The following is a 24,487-nucleotide window of genomic DNA, read 5'->3' as shown; positions in this document are numbered from 1 at the left end:
TGCATGCATCCTGCATACCTATCTATAATATTGGGTATGCAGGACATGAGAAATGCAAATCTGAACTTAGCCTAACAACTGCAAATAATCCAGCTGCAGGAAGGCAAACATAATATACGAGCAAACCCAAGATACTCCGATAACACGAGAGCGTGCTCGGATAACACTCATCACTAATGTTGTTAAAACATTTCAAATTTTTCCCCCCACTAAAATAATTAAAAAAAATTGGAAAAGTTTGATATCGCCATAATCGTTGTTATGAGGAGTATCATATTGCCAGGTCATTTTTATCTCACACTTTACACCGTAAAAGCAATTTCCAAAAAACAATGTCAGAATTATGGAGCTTTTTTTTCAATTTCATTGTACTTGAATTTTTTTCCCGTTGTCCAGTACACTATGTGGTAAAATAAATGACATTGTTCAAAAGTACAGCTCACAGAGCCAATTGAAGACAGCGCTCCTTAAGTAGTTTTATATATATTCTTTATTCCTCCATATAATGACAGCAGCAATGTTTCGACCTGTATGATTTTTTTCAGATAGAAATAGATGATAAATGTTGAAACGGTGCTGCTGATATGATATGGAGGAATAAAGAACTTATATATGAAACTTAAGAACTGTCTTCATTTAGTTCTGAGTAGATCCCTTGGGTATATTTGGACTATGTTGCTCCTTTTTGTCTAATGTGTGCTGCAGACATGCTTATTTGTGGTTCAAAATTACAACTCATCCTGCAAAAAGCAATCCCTCATATGTCTATGTGGACAGAAAAATAAAAAGATATGGTTCTAGGAGCAAAAGGAGGAAAGCACAAAAATAAAAAAAATAAAAATTGCCTGTGTCGGGAATCGGTTAAAAGGGTTGTCTGATCTTCAGCTACAAGTCTGCAGTAACTCTTTGTGACTGAAGACTTGTTAATCCTCACATCGGGTGCACTGTGTACATAAAGGATTCTCTGCTGCCGGCACCAGGAGCGGCGGGCTTGCCATCACGAGCATGTGAGTTGCATGCATGAGGTCATGTACTGACTAGATAGGTGCAGCCTTGGTCATTGCAAGTGCATTGAGCATGGTTAGAAACAGTCTAGTTGGAGAGTGGCAGGGAGAATGCAAATCACACATAAAGGTTGGGGTCACACTTGCAAGTGCAATTCGAGAAACTCGCTCAAGTCTCTTGCCTAAATACCCGGCACTGCTGCCGGCACTCGGGACCGGAGCGTTCAGCTGCACAGAAATACAAGCAGCCGCACGCTCCGGTCCCGAGTACCGGTGGCAGTGCCGGGTATTTAGGCAAGAGATTCGCGTGAGTTTCTTGCATTACACTTGCAAGTGTGACCCCGGCCTTACAGTCATGTGCCTGCCAATCTTAGCGCCAGCACTGGAGAATCTTCACATAGAGAGCCTGAAGGCTTGTAGCTCAAGACCAGACAGCCCCTTTAAAGACCAGTGGATTAAACTATAGTATGTGAACAGCTTTCCGTAATAGTTCAGCCCAGCAACATTTTTTGTAAATTTATAGAGGTATTTTAAGAGTTGCTTTCTTGATTATGAAAATGTAATATGGTATTAAAGAGAGACCACATATGAGATGATTGACACCCTTCAGCTGCAACATGTTATAAAATGTCATAAACAGACCAGCTTGAAAACACGTGTCTCTTCTGGAATCCACTGTAAAGGATGGGTTATATTTACTTCTTTATTTTTAGGAGGACTATAAATGCAATCATATGAAACAACTAACATATTGCAAAACGGTTATTACCACATGTGCATTTAACGATCTGTTTGAACATCAGCCGCAGAAGAAAATCACAGTAATATAGCTGTTTATGAGAAAGTATAGCATTGAAATGAAGTTTGGTGTTATGTGAATTAGTATCTGAAGCCAGCTGCCTCCTTTCTCCCGGGACTCAGTACTATTTGTGTGCTTCATGGACCTATAATTGGAAAGCAGTGTTAACAAGAAGTTATCTGGAGGACAGACTGCGAGTGCTCTGGCTCCAGGAGAACAGTGATAACCAACAAGTAACAAGATGGGTTTACTCCACTAAGGACTTACTGCTTAAATGGATTTTGAGAAGAAAAATAAATCACTGTCAGACAAGACTTTAAAAGAGACAAGTATGGTAAGCCCGATTCCATATAGCTCTAAGAAAAACGTTGATCTCTTTACTAAGCCAGACAACTGTTGTATGTGCGTTGTATATGGTGTTCTGGAACGCTAGCTGTATAGTAATAATACAGAAACTGGACTGGGACCAGGTAGTAAGGTCTGTAACTAAAAATAAAAAATGCATAGATATATGTTTATATAGATATAAAAATAGATATATGCACATTTACTCTTGAATATAATATTTCCTTCAATCTGGATAGATATGACAAGCGCAGGAAAGTCGACAGATCTTTATAACAGATTCTAATCCGTTTTATATATTTTTACAATATTTCTATGTCTATATAGATAAATATAGCTACCACAGGCCGCATGACAGATATTTATACCAGATTCTATTATATTTTATATATTTATTTAATGTGCCTATTTTTCTGTGTAGATAAATACTACAGCTGCAGGACAGTTGACAGACATGTTTACCTGGTTTTATTGCATACTATATATTTATATAATAAATCTCTTGTCTAAAAAGAAAGCATAACAGAAGCTATGGTTATTTTATTTTTTTTTTAATTTTAAATATTTAGCATCTTTGTTTGATACATTAAAGCTCAGTATTTTTTGTCTTTTCCAGTGCACGCCCCACCTAGCTCATGTTTCTCTTTAGGTTCCCTTCTCAGCTTCAGATGTCATATTTATAGCTTGTTGTGAAAGTTCTGCTCTGACGGGAACCACTCCACATCAAACACTGTGGCTGCTTGTTTGCTTTCCTTACAGATTATAAGACCAGTGACTAAGTGGCTTCTTTCATATTTCACCAGTATATGAATTTCATAAATGTAATATGAATTATTTTATACATTATATTGCCATTATGATATGGCTATTAGCTCATCCCACCACAACATAGTTATGGTGGTTTAGTCCTGTCTTGTTGCTCTTGTATTTTTGAGGGCTCGCTCACACCACCGTATCTTCCATCTAAGGCTGCCGTCACACTATCAGTATTTGGTCAGTATTTTACCTCAGTATTTGTAAGCCAAATCCAGGAGTGGGTGATAAATGCAGAAGTGGTGCATATGTTTCTGTTATACTTTTCCTCTAATTGTTCCCCTCCTGGTTTTGGCTTACAAATACTGATGTAAAATACTGACCAAATACTGATAGTGTGACGGCAGCCTCAGTGTGATTCGACAAAATTTCGGAACACACTTGAACCACATTTGGATTTTTTTTTGCATCTTCTCCTCACAGTGTACTCGGATTCTCACATCCGAGAGATCAGGTCACACTATGCTAACACTTGGATCCAACTCTGATCAGATTTTGATCAGAATGTCATTTGCATTATAGGCCTCAGATGAGAGCATCTACGGCAGTCTAACCCTAGTCGTAGAGCACTGTTCCTCAACCTGTGGCTCTCCAGCTGCTACAAAATGGCATTTTGCAAAGGGTTCTTAGTTTGTTGCAATTTATGGCTCTACAATATTTACCTGTATCTGTGTTGTTCTGGATGGCAACTGAGGCAAGAAGGTAAAATCTGCATGACTGCCTGTTATCCTGAAATGAGAATTACTTCCCATGCTATTAGGATTTGTAATAAAAACAATGATGTTCAAGGACCTTCCATTATGATAACTCAGTGCTCTATTTCACAGTTATGTACTGGTAAGCTTTCAACTATTTTATCGCACTCCTTCATAACATTAAAGGGGTTTTCAAGTTTTGGAAAGCCCTTGTTTCCTGACTGAAATTTGTTTTAAAACCTCAAACTGCCCTTTATTTATCCTATTGGGTCCAGTGTTGAGTTTCCGCTACTGCTCCTGCTGCTTCTCATTGCCTACAACATTGACATCCCGTCAACAGCACTGTGGCCGATAACTGAGTTTAGAGCATCTGCTCTAGTTGATGGCATGAGCTGTTCAGAGCTGCTGAGGTAATTAGTGACATAACATCAGCACTGCAGACAATGGCAGACGCTGGGAGCATTGGCAGAGACTCAGTGTTTGACCTTGGGAGAGTGTGAACATGATTTATTTTTTTTAAAGAAAATGGCAGTCGGGAGAAATTAAGAAATGTACACTTTGACTATAGCCTTTAAAATAAATTCTTTTCCAATGCATCCCAAAAAAGCAGTCTAGACAACATTTCACCTTTGCTGATGTTGAGAAATTATATAACTATTTATTTGAGAAATGTTATGATTAGATTTACCTAAATTAACTAAATGCATAATAGGCCTGCACCTAAGGGTGGAGTTTTCTAAATGACACCTGCTAATGACAACATTTCACAAATGAGTACAGTGCTATGACAATATATTTGCTACCTTCCTTATTTATTCTATGTGTCACACTTAAATGTTTCAGCTCATCAAACTACTATTAATGTAGATAAACCAATAAAACACAAAATGCGGTTTTAAAATTGTTTTATTTATTGAAGACTAGGGAACCCAAACAGTAAAGTTCGGGTTCTATACAGAACACCTTGTGTCCGTGCATGGACCACGAAGTCCGTGCTACTGTTCGAATTCGACAGCCCATACAAAGCTCAAGTATTAGCATGGCTGTAGTTGGCCAGTGCACACTGTGGTAAAAAAAAGGTCCTCTCTATTTTTGATAACTAGTGCAGGCAAAACCGACAGCTGTGGACTGTAGTCCCCAGCTCTGAGCTTTATCTTGGCTGGTTATCATAAATAGAGGAGTCCCCAAGCTGTTTTATGAAATTATTTAAATGCACCAATTCTGGCGCCTTGCCAGGCTCTTCCCACTTTTCCTGGTGCAGTGGCAAGTGGGGTAATATTTGTTGGGTTGATGTCAGATGTTTTATGGCCGCTGATATCAAGCCCACTGGTTAGTAATGGAGAGGCGTCTATCATACGACCCCATTACTAACCCCATAATCAAATTTAATAGAGATAAAGATAAAAGTCCTTTTTTTAAATAAAACTCTCCAACCCTCTTTTACCCATTTATTCAACAGAATGATAAATAAAAAAAGCAAAGTTATAATCACCTTTCTGGCAGTAATCCATTAATGGCCATATCTCACAACGATCCAAATGGTTTGGTGAGCAGTCATATCAGTGATGCTACTGCTCTACTGGCCAGCCAGCTCACACTGAGCAAAGCATGAGAAGCTCTACCTGTGACTGGCAGTGACGTCATGAACTGGCTGGCGTGGAGAATGGTTGCATTACTGACGTGACCGCTCTCCAAACCATCTGGATCGTTGTGGGACATGGCCATTAATTGATTACTGGCAGATAGGTGAGTATAACTTTGCTTTTTTATGTTAATTCTTGAGAAACAAATGGGTAAAAGAGAGCCAGGGAGTTATTATATAAAATAAAGGAGTCTGTGTGTTTGTTTCAATCAAACAACTTTACTTTGACTGTGCGTTTATTACATTTGACTATGGGGTTAGCAATTGGGGTGTCTTATAGACACCTCTCCATTACTAACCTGTAGGGTTTATGTTAGCTGTCATAAAACAGCCAACATAAACCCCATAATTATTACCCCACTTGCCACTTTGCCAGGGCAAGTGAGAAAAGCAAGGCTAAGCGTCCATAAGATGCACCATTTCAGGGCGGCTGAGAGCTAATGTTTTTTGTCTGCAAGGCGGCCAATATTCATGACCCTTTCCTAAGCTATTAATATAAGGTCATTGCTGTATGCAAAGCCTTTTCTGGATAGTAAATATAAAGGGGACATCACATCATCTTTTTAGAGTCTCCCACTATAATAACCAGTAAAGGCTAAGCAAACAGCTCTAAGCTGATATTCCTAGAATAATAAGATCAGCCCCTAGACTTCGGCTTTACCTCAGTTGGTTATGAAAATTATGGGGGACCTAATGCAATTTTTTTATTTATTTTTTTATTTATCAACAAGTACAGTAAAATACACACAAAGTTACCTTAGTTCACATCCTCCAGGCGCTCCAGAATGTCAGGTGGCTGTCAACTCTAGTAACCTTACCTAAGTACGCAACCACTTTGTCTCATGGTAGCTCAAGTGCTGAACTAATGAATGCTGGAATGTCGAGTGCCAGACTCGTGGTTGCTCATCTGTCCAGCACTGGAGATACCCAGCATAAGTACCAGCTGCTATGAGGTCACCTTACAGCAAGGTTATTTCAGTTTACAGTGGCCCTGACCTCGTGAGGAGTGGGCACTATGAACTGAAATAATCTTACTGGCGTTTCGTCTGTTTCCAGCAGCCGGGTCTCTCAGAGACCAGCTCCAGTGTATTTAAATAAATATATTAAAAATGGCATGGGGTACCCTCTATTTGTGATAACTAGCACAGGTAAAGCTGACAGTTGCGGGCTGCAACCCTCAGCTGTCAGGTTTATCCTGGCTAGTTATCAAGCACAGAGCAGTCACCAAGTGTATTTTTTTAAATTATCTAAATAAATAGTTTAAAAAAGCAGTGTGGGGGGGTCCCCCCATTTTTGACAACCAGCCAAGCTAAAGCAGATGCTTGGGGACTGGTATTCTTAGAGTGGGAAGGGGCCATGAATATTGGCCCTCTGGAGCCTAAAAATAGCAGTCTGCAGCCACCTCAGAAAAGGTGCATTTATTAGATGCGCCAATTCTGGTGCCGTTTCCAACTCTGTTTTATGACGGCTGACAACAAGCCCACTGGTTAGTACTGGAGAGGTGTCTATCAGATGCCCCATTACTAACCCCATCGTCAAATGTAATAAACACATAGACACAGTAAAGTCCTTTAATTTAAAAAACACATATATTCCTTTATTTTAAGTAAAAACTCCCAGACCATCTTTTAACCATTTATTCTCCAAAATAATTTACATAAAAGATATACTCACCTATCCACTGATAATCCATTAAAGGCTAAGTTCCACGATGATCTGGATGGTTTAGAGAGCAGTCACATCAGTGATGCGATCACTCTACATGCCAGCTGACTCACACTGAGTAGAACGTAAAAAGCTCTGCCTGTGACTGGTGGTAACCTTAATGACGTCACCACCAGTCACAGGCAGAGCTTCTCATGCTCTGCTCAGTTTGTCTTGGATGCAGGGCTGAGTGATTGCCTCATGCCATTGCTCAGCAATGCATCCAGATGTAGCTAAGTTGGACCACATTGTAGGACACATGGATAATCGGAGGACAGGTGAGGAATATGATGTGTTTTTTTTATATGGAAAATAATAAATTGGTAAAATTGGAGTTTTTATTTCAAATAAAGGACTTTACTCTGTGTGTTTTTAACTTAAACTTATGGGGTTAGTAATGGGGGCTAGGGTTGAGCGAAACAGATCGGCACTTTTCAAAAGTCGCCGACTTTTAGCAAAGTCGGGTTTCGTGAAACCCGACCCGATCCCACTCTGGGATCGGGTCGGCGGTACACGGTCTGTAATCCAAAGTTGGGTTTCATTTTATATATATATATATATATATATATATATATATATATGTCATAGAGAGACACATATATATATATATTTATATTTACTTCAGCGCGATAATGTTGAAAAGCCGGTAATTCAATTGCCGGCTTTTCATTTCTCCTGCCTAAACCCAACATGATATGAGACATGGTTTACATACAGTAAACCATCTCATATCCCCTTTTTTTTTGCATATTCCACACTACTAATGTTAGTAGTGTGTATGTGCAAAATTTCAGCGCTGTAGCTGTTAAATTTAAGGGTTAAATCGCGGAAAAAATTGGCGTGGGCGCCCACGCAAGGTAAAGCCAGTGACTGACGGCAGATATTAATAGCCAGGAGAGGGTCCATGGTTATTGGCCCCCCCGTGGCTAAAAACATCAGCTATTTTTAGGCTGGGGGGCTAACATCTACTGAATGGCTCCTTACCAGTCTGAGAATATCAGCCACCAGTTGTCTGCTTTAGCTTGGCTGGTTGTCCAAAATAGGAGGGAACCCATACCATAATGTGTATCAGTAACTGCCATATAAATATTACATAGCACATTTTTAGCCAGAGATGTAAGGCCTTGAATCAACTAGAGATATCTTCTTACCTTCATGACAAGACAAATATCAAAAGTAGCTGTCATTGTCTAAAATTATTTTTACCCTTGTCCTCTTTTGTCTGACTAGAGAAGATGATGGAGTTATAGGAACTGTACCTTACATCTCTAGCTAAAAAGGTACTATGTAATATTATATGGCAGTTACTGATGCACATTATGGTACTTGCTGTAAACATTTATACAGTATATGTGTACAAGTTATAAATCCTACCACTAGTCTTAGTCACAACGAGGTGATGTTAGAAAAAAAGTCAAAACACCAGAATTATGTTTTTGGTCACCGTTACATTGCAATAAAATGCAATAACAGGTGATCAAAAGATTATATATACACCAAAATGGTATAAAAAAAAACATTTGCTTGTCATGCAAAAAATGAGCACTCACCCAGCCCCAAATCATGAAAAATGGAGGTCTCAGAAAATTGCTCCATTTTATTTATTTTTTTAACAAAGTTTGGATTTTTTTTTCAAAACTTAAATAAAAAAGAATCTAGACATGTTTGGTCTCTATGAACTCGTAATGACATGGAGAATCATAATATCAGGTCAGTTTTAACATGTAGTGAACATGGTAAAAAAAAAGCAACAACTGTGAAATTGCACTTTTTTGCAATTTCACTGCAATTTGAATATGTTTCCCACTTTCCAGCACACGATATGTGAAAAACAATGGTGTTGTTCAAAAGTACAACTTGTCCCGCAAAAATCAAGCCTTTGCACGGCCATTTTGACTGAAAAGAAAAAGTTATGGCTCTGGGAAGAAGGGGAGCAAATAACGAAATCGCAAAAGCGGAAAATGGCCCGAGGGTTAAGGAGATTAAAAAAACTAGAAACAGTTTACAATTTTGATATTGCTATAATTAGACTGATCTTTAGAATCACATTCACTAGTCATTTTACCAAATAAAGACTAAAGTAAAAACAAAACCCAAAAAACTTAATGAATTGCGTTTTTTTTACATATTTTCACCATATTTGGAGTTTCTTTTGTCCTTTTCCATTACATCAAATGGCACAGCTAGCTCAGATACACTGAGCTCTTCCAACCACCTCCCCAACAGATATACCTTGAAAAAGGCTTAAGAAAATCGAAACATCTGTCTTTTCTGTTTTTCATGGGTCGGTTAAACTCTGAATAAAAATCATGTATCAATAATTAATTTCTTCTTCATCCCCTGAGTGCTGAAGTATCCTCTTCCCACGTATGATAGCATCGTTCTTCAGAGCACCAATTTCTATTTGGCAGTAGAGAGAGCTTTATCTATCTTTCTCGTAAAATGTATGGTGCCATGCAATACTGCAAATCAGTTTGCAAAAATACTTTATTTTCCATTTTCCCTACAAACAGATCTATGCAACAAATCATAGGAGAACCGCCGTCAATGCTTCTGATCCACTTTACTACTTTGATCGTAAAAGTTATTGCTAGCTAATCCAGGTAAAGGAACCCATAGTTACAGCAGTTTAGCAGAACGTCTATTGAATTTTTGCTTTAAATTATTATTTTTATCGGACAGTGAAAAGGCACCACAATGGGGTAGAAACGGTTCCCTTTTCTGCTGGTTCTGTAATTTAGTGTTTCTCATCTCCAGTCCTCAAGGCTGTTATTGGGAGGACAAGCAAACATAGTTTTCATATCCATATATATCAGAAACCCTTTTCTGGTGATACTACCATCGGGAATGGAGAGCTGCTTTCCAATACTTACTATCTGTTCAATACCCTATGGGAATTTTTTTGGTTAGCCAATAAATGAATCACTCCAAGAATACTTTTATCATTTTTGGGCATAAAGTACATCTCTAGTATTTTTGGGTGTAAAGTACATCTCTATTTCCCTTGCAACTCCTCCCACCCACTATCTGGGCTGGTTAGCTGCTAATCCTTTCTCTCCAAGCTGCCTAATCTCCAGAGCCCAGTACAGGAAAATAGTACCAAATCACATAACTATATGCACAAACAATAGCACATCAAAAATTACAGGTTAATAGTCTTCAAGGGAAGTCAGACGTCTTCTCACGCCTTTACAAAAAGATCACAGTATTAAAGAGATATGATTAGTGTTGAGCGATACCTTCCGATATCGGAAAGTATCGGTATCGGAAAGTATCGGCCGATACCGGCAAAATATCGGATCTCGCCGATACCGATACCCGATACCAATGCAAGTCAATGGGATGAAAATATCGGGAATTAAAATAAACCCTTTCTTTCCTTGTAGGTTCATTCTACATGAAGGAAAACAGCTAAGAATAATGTAGGATGTATTGGGGGAGGTGGCGGAGATATTAAAGGCATAGAGGTTTAGCCCAATCACATACAATAGCAGGAATTTTAATTTTTTTTAATACGTTCGGAGTTACAAAGATATTGACTATGTTAATTTTTTTTTAATTTTGTCAGATATTGATGTTTCACTACTTCCACGCCCTTCACCCTCTTTTTTACTTCTCCCACACTTTCTTCTTCATCATCATCAGCATCTTTGACATCAACTTCTTCTTCACCTTATTCATCTTCTTCATCTTCTACCTATTATTTTTTTTTTGTTACATTGTTCATATTCTTTATATTTAACAATTAATCTTCTTCATATTCAACTTCTTCATCATATTCTTATTTGTGACAGGCATTCCCGTAGTTGTTATCTCTAAAAGTTTGAAGATTACACCTTCCGTTCTGCCTGTCACAAAAGAGTTACATTTGTCCGCGTTCAGTTTGGCCTGCAGCATCAGGCTTTATCCAGGGGCACCACGAGGAGGAATGGACTCACCCCCATACATTGCTTAGTCTTCTTCTGCTTATAATTTAGATAATATCTTTTGCTCTGATATTTAGTGTTATGCTTAATGTTCTTCTGCTCTTTGTTCTGCAGCCTCTTGTTCTTCTGCTTCTCGGTCTCCCATGTTGTCGTCGTCTCCAGGGTCGTCGTCTCCGGAGTCGTCGTCATCGGGGTGGTCTTCAGGGTCCATCTCCAGGGTCGTCATCATCTCAGTGGTCGTCGTCTCTGGTGTCGTCGTCATCTTAGGGGTGGTCTTCCGGGTCGTCGTCTTTAGGGTCTTGAACTTGGAAATGTAGCAGAAGGTACAAGAAGGCTGAGAAAATGCCGAGAAACAGCTGATGGAACTGGAACTCGGATGGCTACCCGAAGGTCCAAGAGCCAATGGTACTACCGAGGACCAGCTGACGTTACTGGAACCCGGTTACTAAGCAGGAGGTACACTACCCTTGCCTGAAAGCACTACCAAGTACCACCTGACGTTGGTGGAACTCGGATACCCAGAAGGAGGCACCTAAGCCAAAGGCTCTGCCCGGAACCAGCTGACGGTACTGGAACCAGGATGGGGAGCAGAAGGTACAAGAGCAAAAGACACTGCCGAGAACCAGCTGACGGTACTGTAACCCGGATGGGTAGCTGAAGGTCCAAGAGCCAATGGAACTGCCGAGTACCAGCTGACGTTACTGAAACCCGGTTACTATGCAGGAGGTACCCGTGCCTGAAAGCACTAACAAGGACCACCTGACGTTGGTGGAACTCGGATACCCAGAAGGAGGCACCTAAGCCAAAGGCTCTGCCCGGAACCAGCTGACGGTACTGGAACCAGGATGGGGAGCAGAAGGTACAAGAGCAAAAGACACTGCCGAGAACCAGCTGACGGTACTGGAACCCGGATGGGTAGCCAAAGGTCCAAGAGCCAATGGAACTACCGAGGACCAGTTGACGTTACTGAAACCCGGTTACTAAGCCAGAGAAACCCGTGCCTGAAAGCACTACCAAGGACCACCTGATGTTGGTGGAACTCGGACACCCAGAAGGAGGCACCTAAGCCAAAGGCTCTACCCGGAACCAGCTGACGGTACTGGAACCAGGATGGGGACCTATGCAAGCTTGTCTTCCTGTAGCCCCAACTAGAGGTGTTGGAGCAAAGGGTCAGCAGGGGGAGCAGAGTGTAGGCCGAAGCCTGCACTGGAGGCATTTGGAGGTATGTTGTGTCTGCGTGGCATTTGCAGGACACGATGCCAGCTACACAGCAGGGGAACAGCTGGCGTTGCTGAACCCCACTGACACATTGGCGGGTGTTTTTCTCTGTGCAGCCAGCACTTCCGGGCACCAACTGGCGGTGTTAGAGCCAAGGGACAGCAGGAGGAGCAGAGGGAGCAGAGTGTAGGCCGAAGCCTGCACTGGCGGCAGTTTTAGGTCTGCTGTGTCTTTTTGGCATTTGCAGGACACGTTGCCGGCTACACAGCAGGGGAACAGCTGGCGTTACTGAACCCCACTAACACATTGACGGGTGTTTTTTTCTGTGCAGCCAGCACTTCCGAGCACCAACTGGCGGTGTTAGAGCCCAGGGTCAGCAGGAGGAGCAGAGGAGCAGAGTGTAGGCCGAAGCCTGCACTGGAGGCAGCTTTGTGTCTGCGTGGCGGTTGCAGGACACATTGCCGGCTACACAGCAGGGGAACAGCTGGCGTTGCTGAACCCCACTGACACATTGGCGGGTGTTTTTCTCTGTGCAGCCAGCACTTCTGGGTGCCAACTGGCGGTGTTAGAGCCCAGGTTCAGCAGGAGGAGCAGAGGGAGCAGAGTGTAGGCCGAAGCCTGCACTGGCGGCAGTTTTAGGTCTGTTGTGCCTGCGTGGCGTTTGCAGGACACGTTGCCGGCTACACAGCAGGTGAACAGCTGGCGTTGCTGAACCCCACTGACACATTGGCGGGTGTTTTTCTATGTGCAGCCAGCACTTCCAGGCACCAACTGGCGGTGTTAGAGCCCAGGGTCTGCAGGAGGAGCAGAGTGTAGGCCGAAGCCTAATTGAACCAATTTTAAAGGTAACCTTTAACCCCCCCTCAGGTGTTACAAACTAGAAGAGCCACACCTTGTGCAGCTGTAATGCTGCACAAGTTGAAGGTTGCTCTTTAAGTTTTGAAACTTGCAGACGCTGAACGAAACACGTATAAAATTTAGCCCCTTATACAGTCAAACTGTCTTGGAGGCGTGACTTTCCTTCTTAATGAGACGCAGCACAGCTGTCAAAAATCCCACCTTGGTGCTGGGCGCAGCCTCCTGAGCATCGTTATTAGCTGTACAGGAGTCTGCGCTGTTGTGTTATCCCTTGGCCATGCGCTGTTAGCACTGCCCGTCTTCTGACATCATTTCATGTCGGCCGGTGCGGTTAGTGATGCCCATGAATCCCAGCCCCGCAGTGTCTTTTCATTAATTCACACTGCGGGGCTGGGATTCATGGCCTTGCGCAGTCAATATGTTCGCCTCTCACTCGTGTCCTTACACCTGCTACAGACTGTGCGGTGCAAGCTGATCCCTTATCGCATGCCATGGCCATGAAGCCGTACAGTCTGAAGAAGGCAGAAGGAGATGAGTGACAGGCGAACATATGCACTGCTCATTCCCGTCAATCACACCCTCGCAGTCAAAATAAATAAGACACCGAGGGGCGTTGTGTCGGGCAGGGCGGCCGCAGAGGCGCAGCCTGCCAACCAATGATGTCAGAAGACGGGCAGCGCTACCAAGGGGGTTGCAGCGTGTCATTACAAAGGAAAGTCACACCTCAGGGATGGTTTAATGGTATCAGGGGACACATTTTAAACGTGTTGCGTTTGGCGTGTGCAAGGAGAATAACTTCATGAGCCACCTTGTACAAATGCAGCATTACTGCTGTACAAGGTGGCTGTTATACATGCCAACGCCTGAGGGGGGACAGGTTCCCTTCAATTTCAGTTCTTGTGTCTGCGTGGCGTTTGCAGGACACGATGCCGGCTACACAGCAGGGGAACAGCTGGCGTTACTGAACCCCACTGACACATTGGCTGGTGTTTTTCTCTGTGCAGCCAGCACTTCCGGGCACCAACTGGCGGTGTTATAGCCCAGGGACAGCAGGAGGAGAGGGAGCAGATTGTAGGCCGAAGGCTGCACTGGAGGCAGCTTTGTGTCTGCGTGGCGTTTGCAGAACACGTTGCCGGCTACATAGCAGGGGCACAGCTGGAGTTGCTGAACCCCACTGACACATTGGCGGGTGTTTTTCTCTGTGCAGCCAGCACTTCCGGACACCAACTGGCGGTGTTAGAGCCCAGGGACAGCAGGAGGAGCAGAGGGAGCAGAGTGTAGGCCGAAGCCAGCACTGGCGGCAGTTTTAGGTCTGTTGTGTCTTTTTGGCGTTTGCAGGAAACGTTGCTGGTTACACAGCAGGGGAACAGCTGGCGTTACTGAACCCCACTGACACATTGACGGGTGTTTTTCTCTGTGCAGCCAGCACTTCCGAGCACCAACTGGCGGTGTTAGAGCCCAGGGTCAGCAGGAGGAGCAGAGGAGCAGAGTGTAGGCCGAAGCCTGCACTGGAGGCAGCTTTGTGTCTGCGTGGCGTTTGCAGGACAAGTTGCCGGCTACACAGCAGGGGAACAGCTGGCGTTGCTGAACCCCACTGACACATTGGCGGGTGTTTTTCTCTGTGCAGCCAGCACTTCCGGGCGCCAACTGGCGGTGTTAGAGCCCAGGGTCAGCAGGAGGAGCAGAGGGAGCAGAGTGTAGGTCGAAGCCTGCACTGGTGGCAGTTTTAGGTCTGTTGTGTCTGCGTGGCGTTTGCATGACAGGTTGCCAGCTACACAGCAGGTGAACAGCTGGCATTGCTGAACCCCACTGACACATTGGCGGGTGTTTTTCTCTGTGCAGCCAGCACTTCCGGGCACCAACTTGCATTGTTAGAGCCCAGGGTCTGCAGGAGGAGCAGAGTGTAGGCCGAAGCCTAATTGAACCAATTTTAAAGGTAACCTTTAACCCCCCCTCAGGTGTTACAAACTAGAAGAGCCACACCTTGTGCAGCTGTAATGCTGCACAAGTGAAAGGTTGCTCTTTAAGTTTTGAAACTTGCAGACGCTGAATGAAACACGTATAAAATTTAGCCCCTTATACAGTCAAACTGTCTTGGAGGCGTGACTTTCCTTCTTAATGAGACGCAGCACAGCTGTCAAAAATCCCACCTTGGTGCTGGGCGCAGCCTCCTGAGCGTCGTTATTAGCTGTACAGGAGTCTGCGCTGTTGTGTTATCCCTTGGCCATGCGCTGTTAGCGCTGCCCGTCTTCTGACATCATTTCATGTCGGCCGGTGCGGTTAGCGATGCCCATGAATCCCAGCCCCGCAGTGTCTTTTCAGTAATTCACACTGCGGGGCTGGGATTCATGGCCTTGCGCAGTCAATATTTTCGCCTCTCACTCGTGTCCTTACACCTGCTACCGACTGTGCGGCGTTAGCTGATCCCTTATGGCATGCCACGGCCATGAAGCTGTACAGTCTGAAGAAGGCGGAAGGAGATGAGGGACAGGCGAAGATATGCACTGCTCATGCCCGTCAATCACACCCTCGCAGTCAAAATAAATAAGACACCGAGGGGCGTTGTGTCGGGCAGGGCGGCCGCAGAGGTGCAGCCAGCCAACTAATGATGTCAGAAGATGGGCAGCGCTACCAAGGGGGTTGCAGCGTGTCATTACAAAGGAAAGTCACACCTCAGGGATGGTTTAATGGTATCAGGGGACATTTTAAATGTGTTGCGTTCGGCGTGTGCAAGGAGAATAACTTCATGAGCCACCTTGTACAAATGCAGCATTACTGCTGTACAAGGTGGCTGTTATACATACCAACACCTGGGGGGGCAGGTTCCCTTCAATTTCAGTTCTTGTGTCTGCGTGGCATTTGCAGGACATGATGCCGGCTACACAGCAGGGGAACAGCTGGCGTTACTGAACCCCACTGACACATTGGCTGGTGTTTTTCTCTGTGCAGCCAGCACTTCCGGGCACCAACTGGCGGTGTTAGAGCCCAGGGTCAGCAGGAGGAGCAGAGGAGCAGAGTGTAGGCCGAAGCCTGCACTGACGGCAGCTTTGTGTCTGCGTGGTTTTTGCAGGACACGTTGCCGGGTACACAGCAGGGGCACAGCTGGCGTTGCTGAACCCCACTGACACATTGACGGGTGTTTTTCTCTGTGCAGCCAGCATTTCTGGGCGCCAACTGGCGGTGTTAGAGCCCAGGGTCAGCAGGAGGAGCAGAGGGAGCAGAGTGTAGGCCGAAGCCTGCACTGGAGGCAGTTTTAGGTCTGTTGTGTCTGCGTGGCGTTTGCAGGACACGTTGCCGGCAACACAGCAGGTGAACAGCTGGCGTCGCTAAACCCCACTGACACATTGGTGGGTGTTTTTCTCTGTGCAGCCAGCACTTCTTGGCACCAACTGGCGGTGTTAGAGCCCAGGTTCAGCAGGAGGAGCAGAGGAGCAGAGTGTAGGCCGAAGCCTGCACTGGCGGCAGCTTTGTGTCTGCGTGGCGTTTGCAGGACACGTTGCCGGCTACACAGCAGGGGAACAGCTGGCGTTACTGAACCCCACTGACACATTGATGGGTGTTTTTCTCTGTGCAGCCAGCACTTCCAGGCACCAACTGGCGGTGTTAGAGCCCAGGGTCTGCAGGAGGAGCAGAGTGTAGGCCGAAGCCTAATTGAACCAATTTTAAAGGTAACCTTTAACACCCCCCTCAGGTGTTACAAACTAGAAGATCCACCTTGTGCAGCAGTAATGCCGCACAAGTAAAAGGTTGCTCTTGTAATTTTGTTCCTTGCACACGCTGAATGAAACACGTATAAAATTTAGCACCTTATACAGTCAAAACTGTCTTGGAGGCGTGAGTTCCCTTCTTAATGAGATGCAGCACAGCTGTCAAAAAAACCACCTTGGTGCTTGGCGCGGCCTCCTGAGCATCGCATTTTGCTGTACAGGAGTCTGCGCTGTTGTGTTATCCCATGGCTCTGCGCTGTTAGCGCTGCCCATCTTCTGACATCATTTCATGTCGGCCGGTGCGTTTCGCGATGCCCATGAATCCCAGCCCCGCAGTGTCTTTTCATTAATTCACACTGCGGGGCTGGGATTCATGGCCTTGTGCAGTAAATATGTTCGCCTGTCACTCATGTCCTTACACCTGCTTCAGACTGTGCGGCGTCAGCTGATCCCTTATCGCATGCCACGGCCATGAAGCCGTACAGTCTGAAGAAGGCGGAAGGAGATGAGTGACAGGCGAACATATGCACTGCTCATGCCCATCAATCACACCCTCACAGTCAAAATAAATAAGACACCAAGGGGCGTTGTGTCGGGCAGGGCGGTCGCAGAGGCGCAGCCAGCCAACCAATGATGTCAGAAGACGGGCAGCGCTACCAAGGGGGTTGCAGCGTGTTATTACAAAGGAAAGTCACACCTCAGGGACGGTTTAATGGTCGCAGGGGACACATTTTAGACGTGTTGAGTTCGACGTGTGCAAGGAGAATAACTGAATGAGCCACCTTGTACAAATGCAGCATCACTGCTTTTCCAGGTGGCTGTTATACATACAAACGCCTGGGAGGGGGGGACAGGTTCCCTTCAATTTTAGTTGTTGTGTCTGCGTGGCGTTTGCAGGACACGTTGCCGGCTACACAGCGGGGGAACAGCTGGCGTTGCTGAACCCCACTGACACATTGGCGGGTGTTTTTCTCTGTGCAGCCAGCACTTCCAGGCACCAACTGGCAGTGTTAGAGCCCAGGGACAGCAGGAGGAGCAGATTTGTTTTGCCAGATACACAGCTGGGAATCAGCTGACGTTACTGAACCCCAATAACATGGCAGCAAGTGTTAACTGTGCAGCCAGCACTTCCAGGCACCAACTGGTGGTGTTCGAGCCCAGGGACAGCAGGAGGAGCAGATTGGAGGTATTGCCGCACACACAGCTGTGGAGCAGCTGACGTTACTGAACACCAATAACAGAGGAGCGACTGTTGACTGTGCAGACAGCACTTCTGGGAAGCAACTGGCGGTGTTGAAGCCCAGGGTCAGCAGGAGGAGCAGATTTGTTTTGCCAGATACACAGCTGGGAATCAGCTGACGTTACTGAAACCCAATAACACGGCAGCAAGTGTTAACTGTGCAGCCAGCACTTCCAGGCACCAACTGGCGGTGTTAGAGCCCAGGGACAGCAGGAGGAGCAGAGGAACACAGTGTAGGCCAAAGCCTGATTGTAGCAAGTCAAAAGGGAACCTTTAACCCCCGCAAGGCGTTTGTAGCTGAAAGAGCCATTTTGTGCAGCACTAAGGATGCAAAAGGAAAAGGTGGCTCTTTTCATTATGCTCCTTGCAAACACAGAACTAAACACTTATAAAATGTGTCCCCTTATACCATGAGACTGTCCCGGAGGTGGGACTTTCCTTTGTAATGGGACGCAGCTCAGCCTTCATTCCTACCCACTTGGTGGCGTGTGCTGCCTCCTCAGCGTTGTTTGAATCTGTCCCGGAGCCTGCTGTTATGTTATCCCTTGGCCAGGCACACTTAGCTCTGCCCGTCTTCTGACATCATTCAGGTGTCAGGCTGGCAGCGCCTGTGCGGCCACGCTGCCCGAGATCCCACCTCGCAGTGTTGTCTAATGTAATCCCACTGCGGGCCTGGGATCCATGGGCATGCGCAGTGCATATCCTCGCCTCTCACTCCCCTCCCTCCGGCTTCTTCAGACTGTGCGGCATCACGGCCGTGGCATGCTATTAGGGATCAGCTGACGGTGCAGAGTCTGAAGAAGGCGGAGGGAGATGAGTGAGAGCCTGAGGTGAAGATATGCACTGCACATGCCCATGGATCCCAGGCCTGCAGTGTGATTAAATCAGAAGACACTGCGAGGCGGGATCTCGGCCAGCGCGGCCGCACATCCGCAGTCAGCCTGACACCAAATGATGTCAGAAGACGGGCAGCGCTAGGTGTGCATGGCCAAGGGACAACATAGCAGCGCAGGCTCCAGGACAGAATCAAACAACGCTGAGGAGGCGGCGCACGACACCAAGGGGGTAGGAATGACAGCTGTGCTGCGTCACATTAAGAAGGAAAGTCCCACCTCCGGGACGGTTTTACAGTATCAGTGGACACATTTTATAAGTGTTAAGTTCTGCGTGTGCAAGGAGCTAAACAAAAATAGCTACCTTTTCCTTGTGCAGCATTACTGCTGCACAAGGTGGCTCTTTCAGTAACAAACGCCTGGGGGGGGACAGGTTCCCTTAAATTTTTGTTGTGCCAGCGTGGCGGTCGCATGACACGTTGCCGGATACACAGCAGGGGAGCAGCTGACGTTACTGAACCCCACTAACACATTGGCAAGGTGTTTGGCTCTGTGCAAACAGCACTTCCGGGCAACAACCAGTAGTGTTGGAGCCCAGGGACAGCAGGAGGAGCAGAGTGTAGGCCGAAGCCGGCACTGGCGGCAGTTTTAGGTCTGTTGTGCCAGCGTGGCGGTCGCATGACACGTTGCCGGATACACAGCAGGGGAGCAGCTGATGTTACTGAACCCCAATAACACATTGGCGAGGTGTTTGGCACTGTGCAAACAGCACTTCCGGGCAAGAACCAGCAGTGTTGGAGCCCAGGGACAGCAGGAGGAGCAGAGTGTAGGCCGAAGCCTGCACTGGCGGCAGTTTTAGGTCTGTTGTGTCTGCGTGGCGTTGGCAGGACACGTTGCCGGATACACAGCAGGGGAGCAGCTGACGTTACTGAACCCCAATAACAGAGGAGCGACTGTTGACTGTGCGGACAGCACTTCCAGGCACCAACTAGCTGTGTTAGAGCCCAGGGTCTGCAGGAGGAGCAGATTGGAGGTATTGCCGCACACACAGCTGGGGAGCAGCTGACGTTACTGAACCCCAATAACAGAGGAGCGACTGTTGACTGTGCGGACAGCACTTCCAGGCACCAACTAGCGGTGTTAGAGCCCAGGGTCTGCAGGAGGAGCAGATTGGAGGTATTGCCGCACACACAGCTGGGGAGCAGCTGACGTCAGTGAACCCCAATAACAGAGGAGCGACTGTTGACTGTGCGGACAGCACTTCCAGGCACCAACTAGCGGTGTTAGAGCCCAGGGATAGCAGGAGGAGCAGATTGGAGGTATTGCCGCACACACAGCTGGGGAGCAGCTGACATTACTGAACCCCAATAACAGAGGAGCAAATGTTGATTGTGCGGACAGCACTTCCAGGCACCAACTAGCGGTGTTAGAGCCCAGGGACAGCAGGAGGAGCAGATTGGAGGTATTGCCGCACACACAGCTGGGGAGCAGCTGACGTTACTGAACCCCAATAACAGAGGAGCGACTGTTGACTGTGCAGACAGCACTTCCAGGCACCAACTAGCGGTGTTAGAGCCCAGGGACAGCAGGAGGAGCAGATTGGAGGTATTGCCGCACACACAGCTGGGGAGCAGCTGATGTTACTGAACCCCAATAACAGAGGAGCGACTGTTGACTGTGCGGACAGCACTTCCAGGCACCAACTAGTGGTGTTAGAGCCCAGGGACAGCAGGAGGAGCAGATTGGAGGTATTGCCGCACACACAGCTGGGGAGCAGCTGACGTTACTGAACCCCAATAACAGAGGAGCGACTGTTGACTGTGCAGACAGCACTTCCAGGCACCAACTAGCGGTGGTAGAGCCCAGGGACAGCAGGAGGAGCAGAGGAACACAGTGTAGGCCGAAGCCTGATTGGAGCAAGTCGAAAGGGAACCTTTAACCCCCCAAGGCGTTTGTAGCTGAAAGAGCCAGCTTGTGCAGCACAAAGGATGCAAAAGGAAAAGGTGGCTCTTTTCATTATGCTCCTTGCAAACACAGAACTAAACACTTATAAAATGTGTCCCCTTATACCGTGAGACCGTCCCGGAGGTGGGACTTTCCTTCGTAATGTGACGCAGCACAGCCGTCATTCCTACCCCCTTGGTGCTGTGCACCGCCTCCTCAGTGTTGTTTGATTCTGTCCCGGAGCCTGCGCTGTTATGCTATCCCTTGGCCAGGCACACTTAGCGCTGCCCGTCTTCTGACATCATTCAGGTGTCAGGCTGGCAGCGCCTGTGCGGCCACGCTGCCCGAGATCCCACCTCGCAGTGTTGTCTAATGTAATCCCACTGCGGGCCTGGGATCCATGGGCATGCGCAGTGCATATCCTCGCCTCTCACTCCCCTCCCTCCGGCTTCTTCAGACTGTGCGGCGTCACGGCCATGGCATGCTATTAGGGATCAGCTGACGGCGCACAGTCTGAAGAAGGCGGAGGGAGATGAGTGAGAGGCGGAGGTGAAGATATGCACTGCACATGCCCATGGATCCCAGGCCCGCAGTGTGATTAAATCAGAAGACACTGCGAGGCGGGATCTTGGCCAGCGCGGCCGCACAGGCGCAGTCAGCCTGAAACCAAATGATGTCAGAAGACGGGCAGCGCTAAGTGTGCCTGGCCAAGGGATAAAATAACAGCGCAGGCTCCGGGACAGAATCAAACAACGCTGAGGAGGCGGTGCACGGCACCAAGGGGGTAGGAATGACGGCTGTGCTGCGTCACATTACGAAGGAAAATCCCACCTCCGGGACGGTTTACAGTATCAGTGGACACATTTTATAAGTGTTAAGTTCTGTGTGTGCAAGGAGCTAAACAAAAATAGCTACCTTTTCCTTGTGCAGCATTACTGCTGCACAAGGTGGCTCTTTCAGTAACAAACGCCTGGGGGGGGACAGGTTCCCTTAAATTTCAGTTGTTGTGTCAGCGTGGTGGTCGCAGGACACATTGCCGACTACACAGCTGGGGATCAGCTGACGTTACTGACACCCAATAACTCTGGGTCGTATGTTTTGACTGTGCAGCCTGCACTTCTGAGCCTCAACTGACGGTGTTGGAGCCCAGGAATTACAGTTCGGGTGGTAGAAAGATGAACACAACAGGAGACCTGGATACTGTAGACAGTCACCCAATTATTTAATCAGGAAGAGGAGTGGCAAATTCCCACGAGATCCAGGCCTGGTTCATTTTCAGGAAAGTAAGCCGGTCAATGTTATCGGAGGATAGTCGCATGCGACGGTCTGTTAGTACACCACCTGCAGCACTAAAGACGCGTTATGATAATACACTAGCCGCAGGGCAAGCCAGCACCTCCAATGCATACTGGCTTAGCTCTGGCCATGTATCCAGCTTAGAGACCCAAAACGTGAAAGGGGAAGAGCCGTCTGGGAGTACAGTAAGAGGGCAAGACATGTAGTCTGTCACCATCTGATGGACCGTTGCCTCCTGCTGACTGGAACCGCCTGTGATGGTGTAGACATTTGTAGCGGGCACACAAAACTGTGCCACAGTTGGGCTATACTGGTCTTGCCTTGGGCAGAGGCACTGCTTCTGCTGCCTCTTTGTGTAGAGCCTCCTCCACTGCCAGGACGCACTGAGCTGCTTTGTAAAGCACTAGCAGCACTTCTCTCAGTTGGACTGGAGAAGATGATGGAATTCACCAGTGTGTCTTGGTACTCCCGCATTTTACGATCCTGGTTCAACGGTGTGATGAGGCTTTGTACATTGTCCCGGTAGTGAGGATCGAGGAGGGTGTACACCCAATAATCAGCCATGTTGAGAATGTGGGCGATGCGCCGGTCGTTTCTCAGGCACTGCAGCATGTAATCAACCATGTGCTGCAGACTGCCAACTGGCCAAGAAACGCTGTCCCCTGCTTGAGGTGTGAGCTCTGCCCGCTCTTCATCACCCCACCCTCGCTGTACACACTGACTACTGGACAATTGTGTAACTCCCTCCTCTGGACGGATGTCTTCCTCCTCCATTGACTCCTCCTCATCCTCCTCACAAAGTGTCCCCTGCCTATGCATTTGTGAGGAACCACGTGGCGCTGACTGTCCAGAAGCTGATGGAAATGGTGAGTCCTCATCCTCCACCTCTTCCACAACATCATCCCTTAGCGCTTGCAGTGTTTGTTGAAGCAAGCTGATAAGGCGGACAGTCATGCTGACTAGTGCATCATCTGCACTCGCCATCCGCGTGGAATAATCGAAGGGATGCAAAACCTGGCAGACGTCCTTCATAGTGGCCCACTCTGTGGTTGTGAAGTCTGAACGGCGCGGAGTGCGACTTCTTTGCGCCTGATGCAGCTGGTACTCCATTACTGCTTGCTGCTTCTCACACAACCGCTCCAACATATGTAACGTGGAATTCCACCTGGTAGGTAGGTCACATATGATGCGATGTTCCAGAAGGCGGAATCGGCGCTGCAGAGCTGCAATACGCGATCTTGCCGTGCTGGAACGCCACAAGTGAGCACACTCTAGGCGGACCTTGTGCAGCAGTGCATCAAGATCCGGACAGTCCCTCAAAAAACTCTGCACAACCAAGTTGAGCACATGTGCCAGACATGGGATGTGAGTGAGGTTGCCGAGGCCCAGAGCTGCCACCAGATTTCGGCCATTGTCACACACTACCATGCCTGGCTGGAGATTCGCTGGCACAAACCACACATCGCTCTCCTGCTTCATGGCATTCCAGAGCTCCTGCGCTGTGTGGCTTCGATTCCCCAAAGAAATTAATTTCAAGACGGCCTGTTGACGTTTGGCCACGGCTGTGCTCATGTCGGTCGTAACAGGTAAACGTTCACAGGTCCTTGTGGAGGTGGATTGTGACTGCTCCTGCAGCGATGTTTCTGGGGAACTTGTGTATGAGGAGGAGTCAATGCGTACAGACTGGATTCCTGCAATCCTTGGAGTGAGCAGGACACGTCCTGCTCCACTTGCACGATCTGTACCCGGCTCAACAACATTAACCCAATGGGCAGTGAGGGAAAGGTATCGCCCCTGTCCATGGTGACTGGTCCACGCATCTGTGGTGAGGTGGACCTTGCTACTGACGGCGTTCAGTAGCACGAGTTTTATGTTTCCCTCCACATGCTTGTGCAGGGCAGGGACGGCTTACCTGCTGAAATAAAAGCGGCTGGGCACATTGTACTGTGGGACTGCCAATGCCATCAAGTCATGGAAGCTGTCAGTCTCCACCAGCCTGAATGACAGCATTTCCAGTGACAGAAGTTTGGCAATGCCTGCATTCAGAGCCTGTGCTGTGGGTGGTTTGACGAGAATGGCCGCCTTTTCTCCCATGCCTGTACTACCGATGGCTGTAGACTGGCCTGGGAGTGTGAGGATGACTGGGAACGTGGTGCTGTGGGTGGAATTACAGTGGGTCTCTGGACAACAGTGCCAGAGGTTCTTCCATGGCGATCCTGGGAGGAAGCCGAACCAGCTGTGTGTGAGCTGGAGGAAGAGGCAACACGAGCTGAAGAGGTGGTAGCTGCTGTTGTTGGTTGGCCTAGCTCTTCAGTGTGTTTTTGTAACTCCGCCGCGTGCCTGGTCCGCACATGTTTCCACATATTTGAGGTATTGAGGCTGCTGACATTTCTCCCTCTTTTGATTTTCTGATGACACACCTTGCATTTGACAAAGCAAATGTCATCTGCAACTGTGTCAAAA

At 47.2% G+C, this 24,487-nt stretch overlaps 1 protein-coding gene across 2 annotated transcripts in view; it reads left to right on the top strand.

The window, feature by feature from the left end:
• Positions 1–1,829: 1,829 nt before the first annotated feature.
• MLIP (muscular LMNA interacting protein) overlaps positions 1,830–24,487 on the top strand; it is a 388,135-nt gene continuing 365,477 nt past the window's right edge. For both annotated transcript variants that reach the window (XM_077290019.1, XM_077290018.1), the window contains exon 1: positions 1,830–2,137. In XM_077290019.1, the coding sequence (XP_077146134.1) occupies positions 2,078–2,137 (60 nt within the window). In that variant the 5' untranslated portion in view covers positions 1,830–2,077. The remainder of the gene's footprint in view (positions 2,138–24,487) is intronic.

Source organism: Ranitomeya variabilis, chromosome 2 (genome assembly GCF_051348905.1).
Source record: "Ranitomeya variabilis isolate aRanVar5 chromosome 2, aRanVar5.hap1, whole genome shotgun sequence".
Classification (NCBI taxonomy): Eukaryota; Metazoa; Chordata; class Amphibia; order Anura; family Dendrobatidae; genus Ranitomeya; species Ranitomeya variabilis.
Note: the sequence above shows the minus strand (reverse complement) of the source record. Positions and strands in the feature narration are given on the sequence as shown.